The sequence below is a fragment of the Bombus impatiens genome, unplaced genomic scaffold (genome assembly GCF_000188095.3).
Source record: "Bombus impatiens unplaced genomic scaffold, BIMP_2.2 scf_0537, whole genome shotgun sequence".
In the NCBI taxonomy this organism is placed as follows: Eukaryota; Metazoa; Arthropoda; class Insecta; order Hymenoptera; family Apidae; genus Bombus; species Bombus impatiens.
This window is the reverse complement of record NT_176956.1, coordinates 147,843-167,727: the sequence shown is the minus strand read 5'-3', so window position 1 is coordinate 167,727 and position 19,885 is coordinate 147,843. Positions and strand designations below refer to the sequence as shown.

Here is a 19,885-nt window from a genome sequence, read left to right as displayed (position 1 = left end):
TCGATATATATATGACAATTATACAATTCCGTTTCTTTCTCTGACAATATCGTGCCTCGAATATAACGAGACATCGTTCTCCGTGACTCTTCGAACGCGCACTTGAAAAGCTTTCGCGGCTCTTCCTTTTCAGCCGAGATCGATCCGTCGAACTTAAAACTCTTAAATCACAGATAGCTAACGAGGTACGTTCGCTTAAGATCTACGGCCTCGTTTCCCCGTTCGTGCACCGTGTACGTGCCGCGAAACTCACCGGCAGATATTTATTCCGCGATCCCGCATGGCAGTCTCTGATGACTCTGGCAATCCGTGAGTGGAAGCAGCAAGCGAGCTTAGTTTCGTTTAGGACGAACCGGTGAACCGGAAGCACCCAGAAGTACGCCACCAACCCCTCGACGCTCATCACGGCTACTTGATTGCCCTACCCTGCATCTCCACACGCCGACTCCTTTCCTTTTCCTTCTTTCCTTCTTTTTTTCTTCTTTTTCCTTCGTCCTTATTCTCATTCTCCTCCCTTTAAGGATTCTTCTCTTCGACACAAACAAATACGAAATATTCGCAACGACAACGAACACACGCGTAAATTTCGCTGTTCTTGCAAATATTTCACGTTCACCTAAGGGATCCTTCGTGTTCCTTTCCTTCGTTACGTTTCTCTGTCATTCCTTTCACCTTTTTTCAATCCTTTATACTTTTCGATAACGCGATTAACACGATCCAATCGTTACACCGACTCGTTTAAGCTGTTTGTCATTCGCATCTTTCACCGGCGATTGAGACACGCTACGTTTATCCTTATTTTCTTTTAATTTAAATGGTAATTCGATGTTGTATTCGAACAATTCGAATCTACTTCCATCCAAATGCTTTGTTCCTTAACTGACGTTCCCTCGCATTTTTCTGGTCACAGGGTAGTGCGTTTTGGTGCCATTGGTGAGGTTTGCTAAGTGCTTTCGCTACTGAAGTGATTCCGTGAATAGAAAATGGACATTGTTGAATCGATATGTAGCATTAAGTAACATAATTAATATCAATCATATTACGTGTCTTGAATAAAGTGAAAATACTTTGATCTTAATAATAAATAGTGTTCTTCTTCGCGACAAGTTCCCAAACAGATGCTCGTTTACGTGGAACTTACTGACGTATACCTATGACAAACACCTTAAGCCCTGGACTAGCATCGATCGTGTCAATTGTCTTAGTCTGGTCTATCGTATGTTGCAAAATCGATCGATCATGGCCCAAAACCATTTCGTTATTATCCTTACCTACGACGTTTATACGGTGCGATGTACAATGGCTCAGGAAAGTGTATTTGTAGAAAGATTTTACGTCAATATATTACGTGTGTTATACGAAATATTTTGAAATTTCGTCAGCACTGTAACGAAGCCCGACTACAGCGATCATATCGATAAAGTTTGAAAGAAATCTGATAATTTACACAGAAGCTGCAAGATGTTTGGCGCAAATATGTATTTCACGGAGATCGCAAAAGTATCGAAAACTACCAATTATCTATTATATCAATAAATCGCGATATTTATTGGGATCGTATTTAACACTTGTCACGTACTTAAGGTGTGACTACTCATCTTTTATTATAAATATGTGTTAACGTAACAAATATCTTGCAATTTCTATGCACATTATCAGATTCTCGTTAGAGCGTTAATGCAATCATAAAATATTTTGTATAATACATACAATATACAGGGTGGATGGTAACTGGTGGTACAAGCGGAGAGGGGGTGATTCTACGCGAAAAAAGAAGTCGAAAATATAGAATAACAATTTTTCGTTCGAGGCTTTGTTTTCGAGAAAATCGACTTTGAATTTTCGCTCGGTACGCGTGCACTTTATCACGTCTCGTTATAACGGATCTCACTGTAGATCGTTGTCTCGATTGACGTTACTTTTTTAATTTAAAAAATTTTTAAATTTTTGAATATTTAAATTTTTAAATTTTTAAATTTTTAAATTTTTAAATTTTTAAATTTTTAAATTTTTAAATTTTTAAATTTTTAAATTTTTAAATTTTTAAATTTTTAAATTTTTAAATTTTTAAATTTTTAAATTTTTAAATTTTTAAATTTTTAAATTTTTAAATTTTTAAATTTTTAAATTTTTAAATTTTTAAATTTTTAAATTTTTAAATTTTTAAATTTTTAAATTTTTAAATTTTTAAATTTTTAAATTTTTAAATTTTTAAATTTTTAAATTTTTAAATTTTTAAATTTTTAAATTTTTAAATTTTTAAATTTTTAAATTTTTAAATTTTTAAATTTTTAAATTTTTAAATTTTTAAATTTTTAAATTTTTAAATTTTTAAATTTTTAAATTTTTAAATTTTTAAATTTTTAAATTTTTAAATTTTTAAATTTTTAAATTTTTAAATTTTTAAATTTTTAAATTTTTAAATTTTTAAATTTTTAAATTTTTAAATTTTTAAATTTTTAAATTTTTAAACTTTTAAATATTTAAATATTTAAATTTTCAAATTTTTAAATTTTTATTCTATATTTTCGACTTCTTTTTTCGCATAGAATCAGCCCCTTTCCGCTTGTACCACCAGTTACCAACCATCCTGTATATAGCAATTTTTTAGCTAAATATTCAAATACTTTCGTGAGCCGCTGTATATGCAGGATTAGAAGTTGTCGACGCAACTTGACGTATGACCTGTACACCGGACTGTACCAATGTTTCTCCTTCGAGCCGACAGAAAGACAGCACGGGTCTCAATTTCTCTCCAGCTTGAGACGATCTATATACACGTGATATGTCACCGATTTACCGGGACGGATATTACCGGAATGACCAGCGGAGATATCAAACGGGAACGAGGAAAATACTATTCGAAAACGAAAGCTTTCGGGCTATGACTTTAACAACCATATGCGCATGATACAAAGCGGGAATTTCTGTCCAACGTGTGAAATATCGCGTGAACGATACGTATATCGAACTTTGATAGCTTGAAACGTTGCAGAGGCAAAGACTGTTCGTGGGTTAGCTCCGATTTCTGTATAGAAGTATTAAGAACACAGAATCGGATAAGTTCGAGATCGATATTAATCCTGCCTCGTTAACCGTCGTTTTACCTGAAAAGGGAGATTTTTAACGGTTTAGAAAAGTCGTTAGCGTGCAATTTAAACGAAAAGATCGCACGTATTTTAATAAATTCAGGCGAAGGTAGACCACTTTCCATTTTCGACGTTACAACGGCTGGTATATAACTTGAAAATTCACAAACGCGAAGTTTAATGGACTGGAATCATACGGGAACATCAAACTCTTTGCAAGCAGGAAACGTCGGATACGGATGATCACCCAGTAATTGATTATTTTGTCGATAACGACAACGGAATATGAAGGGCTATTAAAGCGATCCTTTAACGTACAAGGAACACGCGAAATTCCCCGGGATAGCAGGAAGGTTCGAGATAGTTGATAAGGTCGCTTTGAATAACGATCGAATAACGACACATTAAGTAAAAGCATCATTTTCAAGACGACAAATCTCTTCATTTTTCAAGGCCCGTGAAAGGTTAAAAAGGCCATGAGACTCGCTACACAATGGATGGATCAATTTCTCGGCTCGCTTTGCACGATTGAACTAGTTATTAGTGAAATTTTACAAGTCACAAGTTACCAGAACAAATAAACTCTCTCTTGTGGCGGTAACAATTTTCGTAATGTAAGAAATTCAACTGTACAAATAAGTTTAAGAAACTACACGCCGTATGATTATTCTACGTGATGTAAAATTGCAAAGTTGTCAAACTCGAGTCTATAATCTACTACTTGTGACCTGTCAATTTATTAATATTCTTAGTCGGTAAATTATTATGCAAAAGGACCTCTAATTAAACGTGTCCCACCGGATGTTTGCGCGCAACAACGCAGACAGACGTTTTTCAAACTGTTCGTCTTCCAGTATTTAATACTAAAATCTCGATATACAAGTTCACTGATTGTTCGAAGTTCATGATACGATACAAAATATATAGAAAACGATCTGATCTCGGTTACAGTGAAAAATACAGCAATCGATCGATACGTTCCTAATTGAATCGTTGACACGGTCGATGAAATTGTTCGTCCGTTTAAAAACTTAAACCTTATGGCACCGTGTCAGGTAGAGCAATTAGAGCCCAGCATCGTCCTTGAGACAAAGACGCTGAAGGTTGTCCCGATTGGTTCAGTGAGAGCCTCGCGCGACGAATAAAAAGGACGGCGATCAAGATCTCGCTAATAAATTAGCGAAACCTTCGACGAACTTTTCGTCAGTGAGGGTTCTTCATCATCTTCAAAGGATCGCGCATGTAACGGGCGAAAACTTCCTTCTTAAACGTCTCGAAGTGCTTCCTGTTGGCACTGTTCTGTCGTTCGCGCCAAGCTGGTCTGGTCTTTCTTGTCTGTAGACCCCAGTGACCCGTGAATACTGGAGAGAGAACCTTGAATTGGTATCCGGCCACGTACATCTCGTACACCTAGCCAGAAAAGAGAAATCATTCTTTAAAGGTAACAAGTTTCTGACATTTTGTCGTCGTTGATATCGACAGAGCTTCGGAAAATAAGTTTCGGAAACTTTTCTTGGAGATTTGAAACTTATCGAGTTCCAGAGTCTGAGGACTCGTGATAGAAAAGTCTGACGAATATAATGCACGTGTGAAATTTCGATTGTTAGCGAAATTTCATTAACGCTTTAGCGAGATACACTACTAGCTAGCGCTATTATACACTTAAAAAATTAGTATTTAGCAAGCGCGTTAAACAAACAAATAGATGCTAAAGAAAGCTCCTCTAAATATTGAGATTTATCAAAGCAAATGGATAACAGACGGTTGAATGTATCCTTTTCAATGAAAATCTTGTAACTCCTGCGTACTTAATGCCAACAAATTTTTTAAATGTTTCATATAACACATGTAATACTTCCATAAAATGTCGCTGTAAGTTTTCGAGTATCTTTGTGGCTCACCGTCATAAAACATTTTCGTAAGCGTCCTTTTGAAAGAAATATTCCAACATTTTACAAGCGCATCAAGGATAGAATGATATTGAATACAAACGTGATTTGTATCCAAGTACCTCAGCTTTGTACGGTATCGTAAATTTAAACGGAATTTTATTTACAAGTAACGAACATACGATGTCGAAATTTGTATTCTTTGTAAGTTGTTGAATTAATTACTTCAAGAAAAACTCTACATCTTTACTGTTGCATATCCGTGACCTGGAGACCGCAGTTACGAAGAGAATAGAATTTAGTTTTTTTTTTTTTATTTAGTTGTTTACATTCACAATTTGTCCGATTTGGACATTTGGTAGAATTTTTTGGCTGTTTGATTATCGTGTGGGTGGCTACCCCCAGCGGGGTACCATCTTCGTGTTTGCTAGGTTATATCCTTTGTGTGAATTTAGTGAAACAAAAAAATATTCTAAATAAGGAGAGGTCCATTCTGTGTATTATTGAATATAAATTATGTTTTGGGTTACAAGGTCGAGAAACAAAGGAGCTACAAGTAGATTTCTATTGCTGTTTCTTGTAGCCTTTAGCTAGAGCTACAAGGTTAACTTTTTTGGTAATATCCTTTGCTGTAAATATATGAACGTCCTCCCTATCGCTTCTATCGTATTGTAACACTGTAAGAGCGAGGATCTGGATCGGTATACATTATACTTATACCTTTATTTATTTCAATGTATTTTTCTGTTACAAATTCATCCACTCGTTCTTCTGTCAGTCAACCTCAACGTAAGTGATACGTGAAGACCACAGGGCTCATTTAGAATTGTTACATGGAATATCTCGTTACAGGCATCCGAAATCCAATTTTAGGATCGTATATTTTAAAATAAAGTAGAAGAAACATATTCCGCGTAAATATATTAAAACATATGCGATAGAAGCGTGTATGCAAGCATGCGAAAGAGAACGAATTCGGTCGGTTTGCTGGACCGAAATTCGAATTTATGGTTTTCCTTTACTCAAAGACTGTTCATGACAGTCGGGTTATCCAAACCGTCGATAGTTAGATTCACGGTAAGCCGAATATTTTAGACGACACAAAAGTATAAATCCATGTAATATCAAAAAAGAAAAGAAAGGGGTATATCAGGTCTGTATGAAAAATTCCGGTTTCATTCATTTACATGCCTGGTACGCTTGGTCTATCACATATTTAAGTTGGAGTTTTCTCGAGATAGTATAAGTTGTAAATTTAAGGTATAAACTAAGAATCGTAAGAGTGCTGGGGAAGAGAGAAAGAGAGAGAGAGTGTAAGTAAGAGTGTATGCCTTGGTGACGTCAAAGCTGAATGAGTAAAGGAGTGGGAAAAGGGTGCGAGGGTCGAGGGTCAGCATTTTTTGATCTGGGAAGACAGAAGTTGTGAGCCGAGTGTTGGAATAAGAGGTACGAAGACATCGTAGTCAGTTTTTGCATTGAATATTGCTTGTTAAAATAAAACTAAACTTCGCTTCAAATGGAACATCCTTTCTTGTCCTTACTCTAGACTATTTAGATACTATATAGATCGTTTCGTTAAAACATGTTTTAAATAAGGAATTATGGAGAGATATTAGGAAAGAAAGGATTATGATCACAAGACACCCACAGCTTTGAAACTTCTTGTCGATGTAAAGTATTAAAAAATCAGTTACCTATAAACTGTAAGAGTTCCAAATGCTTAGTCCATATATTCGTTGTAATTAACGTTGATCTAATTTTTGTTATGCTTTATACGTCACTGCTGATAGAAGATAGATCTACAAATACTTGTTTACACTGACTGACCGTATATCCAAAATATATAAATAATAAAATCAGCAGTTTCAATAGCACGTCAAATATCTACCTAAATGTTGCACAAATTCAGCGCTCTTAAACTGGAACGTAAAATAAACGTTACCAAGATATTTGTCGGAAACAATTCGTTGCGCTTCTTGTTCTCGCGCGTTTTTAACTTCTTCGTGAAATTGAAAAAGTAGTTTTACGCCTGCTGCATGCACCATACACAAGAGAAATACTATGGAAACGTAGCTACACAATGGCTGGCTAAAGCTAAAATTATATTGCCCCATAGTTTCTTCCGCTTAGTGCGTTTCGTAAGTTTTTTGCATTGTGGCGTGGAAATCACGGCGAAAGTTTGAGAAAATGTGCCGTAGATATCGCTCGAACAGTGACATTCCCACGGGAAACACGGTGTTTCCGACATTACAGCAACAGGAATAGTAAGGAGGAAGAGAACACGGCTGGCAATCTCGCCCTCGGTCCGCCAACTGAGACAGGTCAGACAGACCTAACAGACGGGATCCGGCATTTCTCTTCTCCAGTATAGATGCGTCTTCGTGAATAATCATACGTAACAATGGCGAGTCATACGTGACAGCTGCACGTAAAGCTGGTAGACACGTTGTGATTATCAAGACGGAAATGATATTGTAGCTGTTTCGACGTTTGATTCGTAATTGTACGAAAGTTATAGCTGTACAAACGTACCGAGCAATACGAAATTGTGCTATTGTAATACATATACAAAGTAATTTTCAATAACCAAATGTAACATACATATGCGAATCTATCGATCGGTATAGGTCTTAAGGTAATTAACTTCTTTGTCTAGCAAGTTTGGTCAGATATTTTTTTTTTTTTTTAGAGAGAGAGATGTGTTTGGAAAATAATTGTGATCGTAGGTGATAACAGGGTTAAAAGTGCGTTCAAAATTATAAATAATACTGCAAGTATAAAACTTGAAATTATTAATACTTATAACATAGTTTACAATAAATGGTAAAAAGAAAGTTATTCGATTATTCGAACAGAGTATTATCATGATTAGTTCAGATATAATCTGGGTTCCATAGCATTAAATTTAGTTTGTAACTAACAATAAGCTGAAGATCTAGGTCGTAATCATATTCAAACTGACGATACAAAAGGTATCGTTTCACATCTTCAAGTTCTAATCTGTTTCGTCCAAGGAAACAATTGACGACAGACTTTTCTCATGTCACGCTGTAAACTGCATCGTTCAACAGTATTTTTGAAAAGTATCTTTAAAAAGCTAGAAATTAATAATTCATAATTACAAAAGATTTCAAAAGTTGCATAATGCATCGCGAAGAAAAGTATCGTTCTATGCAAATAGTTCTTCAAAACAGATTTTAACGAATCGCGAAGGAGATAATGAAAAGAAGACGGCTCCAGAAGGATGATATAATGAGATTCATTAGACCGCACACGACGTGGGTATGGTCGTAATTAATGTAGAGAAATGCAGGATCCGCACAGCGGAAACGCGCCAATAACGCCTCTGACGACGTCCAAAGTAATTGATAGACGGCGTCTAATCTTCAGTTCACTGTTTCGGAGACAACCAGTGAATAATTATATGTACGCAGCGGCAGGATGACATAGTGCTATGGTTTTCGAAATGAGAATTGTATTAATCACGTCAACTTTGATCGTAAGAACAGAGAGACATCGTCGAAACGTCATCGTCCAATCAACCAAATGTAACTTCATCGACGCATCCATAAATGCTAACAAATTTTTCTACGAATAACTGATAACGATTTATGGGCCAAACGTTAATATAATTATAGAATATAGGTAACAATTGAGAGATATGGGATAAACTATGAGAATTAATTAACTTAAACAAAGTAAGATTAAATATCATTCGATTGAATAATTTTAGGAAGTCTACTTTTTTTATTGCTTTAACCTCCAGGAAATCTGAAATATAAATTCTTGGAAAATTCTGGAATGCTTATCGATATTATATATTTATTCGTTATTATATTTCCGTTACGTTAAATATTTGAAAGTTTCGATAAAAGTAAAACTTCCGAGGTAAGGAATTCAAGAGTGAACTTCTTCTGAGATCTTCGATAGCCCCATTTTCCTTCATTGAATTAATAAATTATCTAAAATTAAATTTAAAGAATTAAGTCAAATCGTACAGTTAAACTAAATTTGATTGCTACATTAAAACGATGTGTTCGCTTAACGAAATTTAGTAAATTATCAGCAGAATTTCTAGGTACATTATGAACTTTAATCAGAGAAGTCTGATGACTAGAGGTCATAAGAACGGTATGAGACTGGAAATATTAATGGCGTACAATGGTCAAGGTGAATTATGCCCGAACCTCGACCTTGGTGTAGGCACTTGCTTCGTTGATTAGTAAAACTGAATTACCCACATAATGAGCATTACACACGATTATTCGTCTTAATTAGTCAGTGGACGAGAATTAATTCCCTTTACAGCATTCCCGCGGGACACATTCTTGCGGCCACGCTATAAAACATTTCTGGCTCTTGCAACACAAGCTACTCATGGGGCACCTGTTTGTGCCGAGTTTCGAGAGAACACAGATTGCATTAAACAACATAACGAGTTGACGTATCTTCCTAATTACCGAGACTGGACACTTTGCTTTGATCGAAGAATCCCATTTCCGCGTCACCGGAGTCTGAAATAATTCCACACTCACATGACACGACGAGGAAAGTTTCGACTTAATCTAGTAGTAACGAGTTAACGGCACAATTCTCTTCTTTTGCGTAGAACATTTCGAAAAAAAAGTGACATACGTAAAACGCCAACCCACAAATATTACACGCAAAATAACAAATCAATTACTATCTATATATTGATCGTTTCGTAATTTGACGACAAGTCAGATCTTTCTTTCAAAACGATCAATATATGGAAAAGTATAATTGGACAAACCGGAGAAAGCAAATATCGTACAGAATTGATACATTAAAGTATAATTTGTCGATAAATGGCTAATAAATGACGCTGTTAACTATTGTTTGCAAGGCCAAATTAAATCGTATTAGAAATTTTCGCATTTAATATGATTTATGTGTATATTCTATTGATAGAGAGAAAAAGAAAGAAGGGTAAAGTAGAGATATGAAAATTGTATAAAAAGGGGAAATGAAGCTCGCGAATAAAATTCTTTCATTTTTAGATCAATTAAAATGTCCAAAATAGCATAAAAATATTATACGAAGATGGTATTTTTTAGAATGTTAAAAATATATCATTTCGTAAACTATTTACTACGAATCTCGAACCTTTATTTAAACGATAAATATTTACATTTATCAATATCCTAACTGCGAACATGCACGATTCACAAAAGAATTTTCCTTCCTTTCTACAAACAAACAAATTATTCATTCCTACCCGCTCACGTAACGTAACCAACAAAGCTTTGAATATTCGAAATTGCGGTTAGAACAAGCCACTAAAACTTTTGAAAAGCAAACGGAATTATTCAAGGAATTCAACACATACTTCCACCAGCGTGTGCTTCATGTGGCAGTATATTCAAACGATATTCAGCCACTGTATTAATGTAAATTTACACAATTTCCGTAACTGGTAATCGTTCTTTCGCACGGCCACTAAGGGCATACCCCATTCGGTTTTGCTTGTTCCTCTCCGGATCTCTGCATTACGAAGAGGAATACAGAATGCCGAAGCGGTTTGTGTTCTCGCACTAATCATTAACCTTCGCGCACACACACGAGCACACGTGCTCACGGAATACCGAATATCCTGATTATTTACAAGTATTTGCGCGTATACTAGTTGGCTGTGTGCACGAGATGCGCGTAACATTATCAAGCGGAACATGGCGAAATTATTTCTAGTCTAAAGGGAAAGGATGCGGATGACGAAACGAAGGAAATTCCCCGTTGTTACGCTTTTGCTCCCAAGTATTAAGAATTTGCAGAGCAAGTGCAGCCGATGCGTCTAATTTTCAAGAAATTACAGCTGATGACGAAGGTAATTAAGCGCAAAAGAAATATATTTTAGAAGAAGGAAAAATGAAAGAAAAAGGAAATGAAAATGAAAGCTATAATCTTCCTTTTATATATTCTTTTATTATAGTTGGAAATCTGTGTATCTAGTTTCAGTATACACTGCATCTCATAGCTACGAAACTGAAAATTGCAATTCTTAACACAGACCCGATATTCCAGCTTTAAAGTCTCAGGACATTTACTACAATTGTTGTAACGTTAGAGAAGGCTATCGATGGATTGTGTTATAAAAATTCATTTAACTTAATGCTTTATACGATAAAGGAAATTTAGGCTATTAATATATCGATACTTCTAATAAAAAATGCGTACAATTGAAAATTCATAATCTACGCCAAATATACAAAAAATAGAAAAAATAGAAGATGCTCTGAGACTTTTGTACGGGAATGTAGAAACAACGCGTGAACTTATTTGAAAGTGGAGCCACGTAATAATAAGCTACACTTAAACAAATTTGCTTTTATCGTATGCCGAGTTCAATATTTGAATAATAAAATATTTTGTTATGCTGATTCTATAGCTATGAAACTAGAATAAACTTCCGCCTCTCTTCTATCCAGGGAATATAGTCTTTCTCTTTCTGGAGAAGAACATGATAAATTATTTCTCGATATCTATAAATCTCATATTGAAAATGACAACGCGAATTCGTGCTCGTCATCCATATGTGTTAGTTATAAGAAATAGTAACTAGAAGATAGTCCTAGATATCAATCGATAGATTTAAGATGTTCTTTTGTTTTTTATCCTAGTCCATGCAAGAAAGTGCAATAAAGGTTTTCCGGCTTAGAACGGCGTGATAGATTTATCACAAGAATAAAATAATGATTATTGTGATCCTATCTCTGAGTATAGAAATAACAACAGCTCAGATACGGAACACTTGGTTCCTTATCGCATTGACCACAACATATAAGAATCGAAAATCTTTGAGTGATTTTATAGTCATGAAACACGCCGTGGTTTATATTCTAAATCATCGAAGAACGAAAGCAGTGCTGCTAAAGTTCAACAGGTTTATAACATGCGACTTCTCTTAGCCAAGCTTGGAACTCAATCTTCAAAGAACCATAAAGTATAAATATAAAAGTACAGAGAGAGCAACAGAGTTTTACTTTTAAAAAATCGCGACCTTCGAGTATAAATTGAAATGCTTTACGACTACTTCCATCAATTTTATATCAAAAGCATTAAATCAACGTTCTTTAAATTTAAGCCTCGAAATATCTATCATTTAAAACGATCGATTATCGACTATCTATATCTATCGTCAACGGTGCCCTGCTTTAGAAGATAATATAAAAATCAGATTTTATAAAAAAAAAATCAAAAGCAAGACTTTCTAAGATAACGATCTTCAAAGAAACAATCTTAGGTTTATGGGTTGTTCGATAGCCCTTGACAGGAAATCGCAATTTTATAGCACTCGTGTCTGTCGCAGATGATATATAAAGGAAATAGGATCGAACGTGGGTTGTTTTACATCGCGTGTGCCTTGGGGAAATGTGTTTGGGTTAATTTCACGGTTCAGCATCGACGGAGGCCACCATTTCCACCGCGGTCCATTACGATCATGACATGCCACGCTACCACTCGACACACTTTATTCGATTCCTGTGTTCCTAGAATTCGGGTGACTAAATTTAACGAGGGGATAAAGACATTATCCGCGTTTAGAGGATTATGTTTCTGTCGGTTCACAAGTTCGTTTAAACGAAGATAAAAATAACGATATCCACGATAACATATGATCGTTTCTCGTTGCGAGCTTTGAAAATGGATCTTTGACGCGATAAAAAGAAGAAATACGTAGCAACATGTCGGCCGTGCTACTCCAAAAAATCTAAGTATCGTTTACTTTCAATCAGACGTAAAGTTCAATATCCCCCATCTTCTATACCGTATTCCAAAAAAATATCCCATAATCCGACCTCACAGAAACCTCATCTCATCTCACAAACCACGCAAGCCCACGTAATAATTCAAATCCAAGCTAGAAATTTGTAGCATGTGCCTGAAAAACTTGCGTTTAACCGTAGCAAAGCTCCATTTGGTTGATCTACGACCATGTACTCAAGTTGAAGCAGAAAATGTATTTTTTTCTTTCTTTTTCGAAATGGCGCGACCCTCCCTCGTCAGAGTTTCCCGTATGAATGCGTTCGTACGGAGGCCACGCATTAGGGCCACGCGTGACGGTGCATTCGTAGGACCTGGGAAGTTTGGTAAACAGCGACGCATAATTTTTCAACGGGTTAGCAGAACGGCGAGGGTGGAAGCTACGCGACTAAAACCGGCGAGTGAAACTGGCGAGTGAAACCGGCGAGTAAATCTGGTAATTGAGTTTTATGCGATCGCACGTCGGTATAAATCCTGGCGAATAAGGCGGCTCCCTGTAACGTGTCTACACTTATCTTACATTTCCCACCGACATCAACGAACCTGCAGGCGGAAGGTGTGCCGATGAATAAAACCACCACAGGCAGAAGAGCGGACTGCGAAACCCCTGCATTTCGTCCGGTTCGACGCGATGGATGGGCTTAGATCTCTGCGTGTGATTTTAATGCGGGGATTTCTGTCGGTAAACTCTGTTAAGGAGATATAAGCGACTATTCTTGATGGAATCGAATAATTGAAAAAGAGGATAAATTGATCCATTATGGTTCGACGTGAATGTATAATTAATTTGGATGAATGTGATGGAAGAATTTGACGGAGAAATATAATTGAAGTCCCGTTGTGTTCATTAATTTTATTACTCGATAAGCTTTTTATCTTCCGGTTCTTTAATTAGTAGATGTTGAATTATATTCAAAAAATTCTTCTAAACTGATATGCTGTTGCCGCGACCGTAGAAAATACCAAATTGCCAATTATCAATTCATTGTTAATTTTTAGATTTTGATCAAATTAAGACACCGTTGTTACAAATCGAGTAAAGTGTCTGGACACTTACAAACGACATTGTATATCTGTTGAAGTGGTCACCACTTTTAAGAAAACTCTACATCTGGTCTTTTTAGTTTTCTCAAGCACCGAAGCCATCGACAGCGTGTAGACAAAAGACTGCGACGAAGACAGACCATAAACAGTAGACAGGCGACATTGACGGGGTTTTTAGTTATTGGGTAACACAGCTAGCGTGCGGATCTGCACCAGCTCAAATTGTATTCTTACTTTTAATTACACTTCTATTTAAATATATTTTCTGCCTTACGATTTATCCACGAGTCTTCTCTGTTTACACATCGAATAACCTCAACAATATCGAAATGATTAAATATAATAAAATACACAAAACGGTCGTTGTGATAAACTCTTCGATACATGAATTCATTACTGTCATTATCACGGCCGTGTATAATTAGAGCAGATCTCGCACTGGGTAATACGTAGGAAATACGACAGTGACGAATACGTTCAGGATGGAAGCAATTATTATTTATCAACAATGATTTATATCGAAGTTAATAAACATCGTACGATCACGATGACGATAACAATAAGCTATTTTTCGTGACGAAACTAATTGCGAACAAAAGCATTCAAATCTATCGAATACGATGGTTAAAGCATCTGGTACGTTCACTGAACAACAATAATCGAATATCCATCAAAGTTAGCTTCTATATAATATACGCGCGTTATTCATACACGAAAGGAGCGTATTGAAATCAATTTTTCCCCTAATAAAACTTGCTAATAACGAGAACCATTGCGTACGATTACTATTATAGTCAATCTATAATTATCAAGCACGATAAATCTTTCGTTAAATACGTCGGACTCTGATAATTAGTATCGAACATTCGATTTCCATCGAGAACTTTCATTAAACTTCAATTTTCACGAGCGTCTTTCTCATTCGCGTCTGTTCTTCGCTCGAAAATACTTGGACCATCTGTATCGATGTATCTGAAGATACTCGTGCACGGTTCATCGTCGACAGTAACGTCTTTATCGGAATCGAGGTAATTACAACATATCGATAGCAGCCGGCATTCAACTGACAATTTTATCCGACTAATAAGCAGGAAACAGAAAAAAGAGGAAAGGGATATCTTGGAGAAATGGATGCATAAAAGCGAACAAAATGCCTCGCCTCGGGTTTAAAAACAACGAATCAACCCGATTAACTTTTAATATGGTTTTAATAGTTAATTTTTTTCACAAAATTTCATTCGCCAGACACCTACAGAAAGAAAGAAAAAAAGAGAGGAAAGTCAAGAGAGAGAGAGAGAGAGAAGGGGAGGGATTCCCTCGACCCGTGGAAATAACTTCGTGCTTCGTTCACTTTCAATGAACTCGAATCGTCGAATCGTGCCATTGAAGCCGAACTGTTTCCTGATTGAAGACTCGCGCCAACGTAATCGCTCAATCGACGAGCACGAGCGAACCAAACGAGGCAGACCAGCATCTTCCTTTCCTTCGAATCGCGCTACCTGCACGCGGCCTGACCGTACCATGGACACGCTCGCGTGTCTCGCCACTCACGGCTATGGAATTCCGCGCTGTCCAATCAATTTCATAGCCGATCGAAAGTCAATCTTCGAAATGAACGTCGAAAGATCAATATTGAAACGAGTCGCTTCGAAATTCATTGAGACGACGAGACGTTTGTTGCTAGAGTGCAATATTTTGAAAAGCATAGCTCACGAGCTGTTCCTTCGCGTGTGCATTCGATCGTATTGTTGGGACAAGAGTCGCGAGTAAAATGTTCCGTTGTTGGATTTTCATTTTTCATAAAGATGAATCGATAACACAGACTTTGAGTGAGAAATACCGATTGAAAATCCGATGCATAATTCAGAACGCAATCTTTGTTTGTTGTGTAAATTTGCGAGATCAAAGATTGGCAAATGCAATGCAAAAATTGACTCTGAATATTTCTTCGTCTCCGTGTTATTCGATAGTTAAAAGAATGTGCTCGAAAATCACATAATTCGGAAGAAACAGAACCAGCTGTACGGTTCGAAGATACGAGCTTCTAGCGGTAGATGACAAATTCGCGAAGTTTTGTGAATATCTAATATGGAAAATGTGATAATTGATACTTGTGAAATCGATATATTTCGAGAGAGCTGAGATTTTAATATTTTTGATGTGAATATTCTTCAAGAGAACTTCATAACCAAATGTAATAAAAAGACAATTTAATTCATGCGTGATTGGTTGACAAAGTATTGGATATTTAATCGCTCTCATATGAAGAACAAAAAATGTGACATATCATATTTCTCGCCTGTGGTCTTAAAATGTGTCAGTGCAACGTTAGCCTTTGACGACTTAAAGTATCATTTAATGTGAAATATTTGATCAAATATTTGTTTAATTTGTACATATTGTTGAACCGGTATACCATTGAACCGGAATAAACAAAAACGTTACTTCATTCATTCATTGAAACGATTTCTATTAAACGACTCTATTAAAAGACTGCCATCGATCGTATTCACGAGCCACCTAATTGTCTAACCCAACATACAACGAGTCTCATGTCGGATCACCGATCCCGAAAAACCCGTGGCAGTCGATTCGATTTTATCTCGGTGTTCGTACGGAAACGTGTTGCTCTGGTCGGTGGCGGCGAAACAACGTGCGTGCCGAACAAAAAGGTGAAAAAAGTTGGTGTGCGATGCGTTTGGCGACGGATGGCGACAAGATAGGTACGGCAAAACAGGCAGGAAGGAAAAGGACAAAACGGGCCAAACCGAGAAGCACGAAGGTCGAGGAAAACTGGTTGCTCGGCGAAAAAATAGCGCTACAGGATTGTATCGGATCACGAAGGTGAGAGACGAACAGGCGGGCGGCTGTGGGTTCAAGTACAACGAAATACAAGAGGGTAGGAAAAGCGAACGATATCCATTCTCATTCCTCCGTGGGGAGTGGATGTTGTGCGAACGAACCGCAGAGAAGACGCGAATACCAATGTACGGGGCACGTAGTTCTCGGCACGAAGAGCGTGTTACGCTTGCAACCGTACACCAGCTTACATTCGCGCCTGTGTACGCCTGTTTCGCGCCGGTGTTACCACGTTACGTAGCCATGTAGATTTATACCCGTTTTATTGCCGTCGCTGCGGCATACTTGCTTTTACGAATACGGCGAACTACGGTCGCCGTCCGGATTTTCGCCGCGCGATGGAATTTCGTTATTTCCACCGAGGCAAGCCCGAACGGCACCATTCCGTGAACGTCGACGTCGTTGGAAAAACTTCGATACTTTATCCTATTGGTAGGACGCATCACGCGTGTCTACATGCATTTTCACGGCTTTTCTTGTATCGTTAGGTTTTGCGGTTTAGTTTATCACCGTTGATCGCTGATGATATCGCGTTACGAGAATACCTACGCGTCTTAAAGGTAAAGGCAAGGATGTTGTAAAAGGAAGCTTACGACAGAAAAATAATTTAAAGACATTTTTTATTTAGAATTCGGTGTAAAATTATTGTAGAAGGGAAATCGCGTGGAAATCAGTGTGGAGTAATGGTGCTAGAAAGTGGAAGATTTATCGGTCGAGATACTACTGCTACGCCGTCTGACCTATGCGACCTTATTCCACTGCTGTACGAGGAACGAGAGACATAGAAGATTTGTTCGAGTCTCGAATTTTTTTTACGATGCATTGAGCGTAACGTAGAACACGTAGAACGTGTCATTCATAGTCTCTAGCAGCACTGTGCGTACGTGTGAGTGTGTGTGTGTATGGTACCGGCACAATACTGAGAGATACGGTACTTTTCCATTTTGATATAATATACCAATGTTTTCAGAAGAAAGCATACCAATGATATTTTAATATACAGTTCAATCGTGCGTAGTAAATCTCACCTCAATAATAAACAAACCATTATATACAGATTAAAAATGGCTAAACATGAAATTTATCAATTTTTCCAACAAAAATGGCCTATACTCCAACTTTCGAATGAAGCGTTTTTCCATCAGATTCTACTTTTCACTATCATAGTACCAAATTTTTGTAGTCATATGAAAGTACCACTCAATGCTACGAAACTTATTATTCTCGAAACTAATAAATTAGTATCTGAATGCTATAAATAATAAGTAGGATAGCGTGTCATTTAGAATCCAATCAAAATCACGTTTCTAAACTATTCGAGGAGATTGGAAGAGTCTCCAGTCGACCTAAGTTCAACAAATTACTCGATGCTCGTTCTAAAACATCAACGAACAACGAAAGTTATTTGGAACACGAATTAGCTCGTTTCCGGACACTGAAACGTAAGCAACGTCCGTGCTCGATATACGAGCGTTTGGCGGGAAACGTATCAAGTTTAAATTGAATAATGCTTGTACTGTAAAATGGGCCTCCATAGCGCGATAACGCCTACAACGATAATATGTAATTCGATTAATATCCTTGGCGCGTGGGAGTTGCTCATACTCCCGAACTATCGCGTGTGCCTCTCGTGTACTCGATCAGTTTCCTCCCAATATTCCTCCGATTCTCGTTAATCGTCATTCTCTCTATAACGACGGTTGTGCGAATATAAATTTATATTATATTATCATTTCATCACGTTTTATAATCGCTCGGTTCATGCGCGAATTTATACTTTTTCGAATTTCCTTGACGTCGAAAAAGTAAAATCGCAGAAGTAATTACACGCTTTATATTTTAGCTCTTTTACGCTCGATGCTACATATACGCATAATATTAATAACATTCTACTATATACAATAACGTTATACTTTAGCAACTTGTTGATTAATTAAATGAGCAATGTATTTATCGTTGATAAAAACTGGTTTCGAGTCTTAATGTGCTATGCTTTGCTTGCAACATTATCCAAGCGCTATCCAAACACTGTCCGGAAAAATAGACTTATGCTCTTATGAAGTAACGAGCAAATAATTTTTCTCTCAGGCCAAAAAACAAATTTGATCGTAAAAGAATTAGAACCGTCAAACGAAATTCTATTTAATACTCGATGACTATTTGGTCGAGTTGCAGCTGCATAATTGAAGTTCGATGTCTTAATAATTCGTCACGCTAGTATGGCGTCATCGACTAAAGAAAAATACATAAAATAGAATAAGAGCAGCACGAGGAATACATACCTGAGTGTTTCTGGTATATCCGTAACCCATAAACCTCTCGTCATGAGCCGGGACAATATCCTTTGCCACGTAAAATGGTTCGTAAAGGAATTCGAAGTTCGTCACATCGTGACTGATGTACACCTTGCCAGTTTTTACGTTGCCAAAGTTTTTATGATTCACAGATGTATCTAGTATCCACCTAAACGAACAAGAGTATGCACGTTATAAATATATAAAATTATTTATTATTTAGGAAGAGAGTAACAAAAGACGTAAAAACTAATAAAAATATTAGCAAGATTAACGCCGATGTATAGTCCTTTTCGTATCTCTGTCCGATCCCGCGAAAACTTTCAACGTTTGAAAAATACCTTTTGCATAAAATTTGAAACAAAAAATTACGCATACCGATAACAATTCCTTTATACTTTCTTCGAACTTTGCAAACTTTCGAAGAGTAGAAAAAATTAATGGATAAAGTTGCAAACGATTGAAAGACTTAAAAGACAAATGATTGAAAAGTACTGACCTGGTAAAATTGGTGGCAAACTGATTGTGGATGAAGACCTTCTGATGGAAAGGCCTGGCCAGTCCCTTTCTCGCTAGCCTAACCAATTCCGTCTTGTTTTGTGGAAATCTGACGCGCGAGTCCAGCTCGTACGTCGGTATCACGTAGGCGCACTTATCACAGGTATCAGTCCTCAGAAATTCGTCCAGAGCGCCGGTCAAATTAAAGCTCGGCACGATATCTACGTCCGTCAAGAACACGTAATCTGACTGGCAATTTTTCCTCGCCAGGTTCCTCATGTGGTTCTGGGGATAGACGTTTCGTATCCGCCAGTTTGTCTGCTCGTTGGAAATCCCGTTCATCAACTCGTTCAGTGTTCCCTCTGGTTTGGCACAATCTACCACCTCTGGCAGCTCGAATTCTCGCGGCTGCCTCTTCGGCGGTCTAACC

General features: G+C 37.0%; 1 protein-coding gene across 1 annotated transcript in view; it reads right to left on the bottom strand.

Moving 5' to 3' along the window:
- Positions 1–2,602: 2,602 nt before the first annotated feature.
- The window catches only part of LOC100747651 (beta-1,4-glucuronyltransferase 1), a 35,037-nt gene continuing 17,754 nt past the window's right edge, over positions 2,603–19,885 (bottom strand). The window contains exons 3-5 of the mRNA XM_003491236.4: positions 19,457–19,885; positions 18,946–19,126; positions 2,603–4,499 (exon numbers count right to left, since the gene is read on the bottom strand). The exon at positions 19,457–19,885 is cut by the window's right edge and continues 9 nt beyond it. Coding sequence (XP_003491284.1) covers positions 4,293–4,499; positions 18,946–19,126; positions 19,457–19,885 — 817 coding nt within the window. The 3' untranslated portion in view covers positions 2,603–4,292. The remainder of the gene's footprint in view (positions 4,500–18,945; positions 19,127–19,456) is intronic.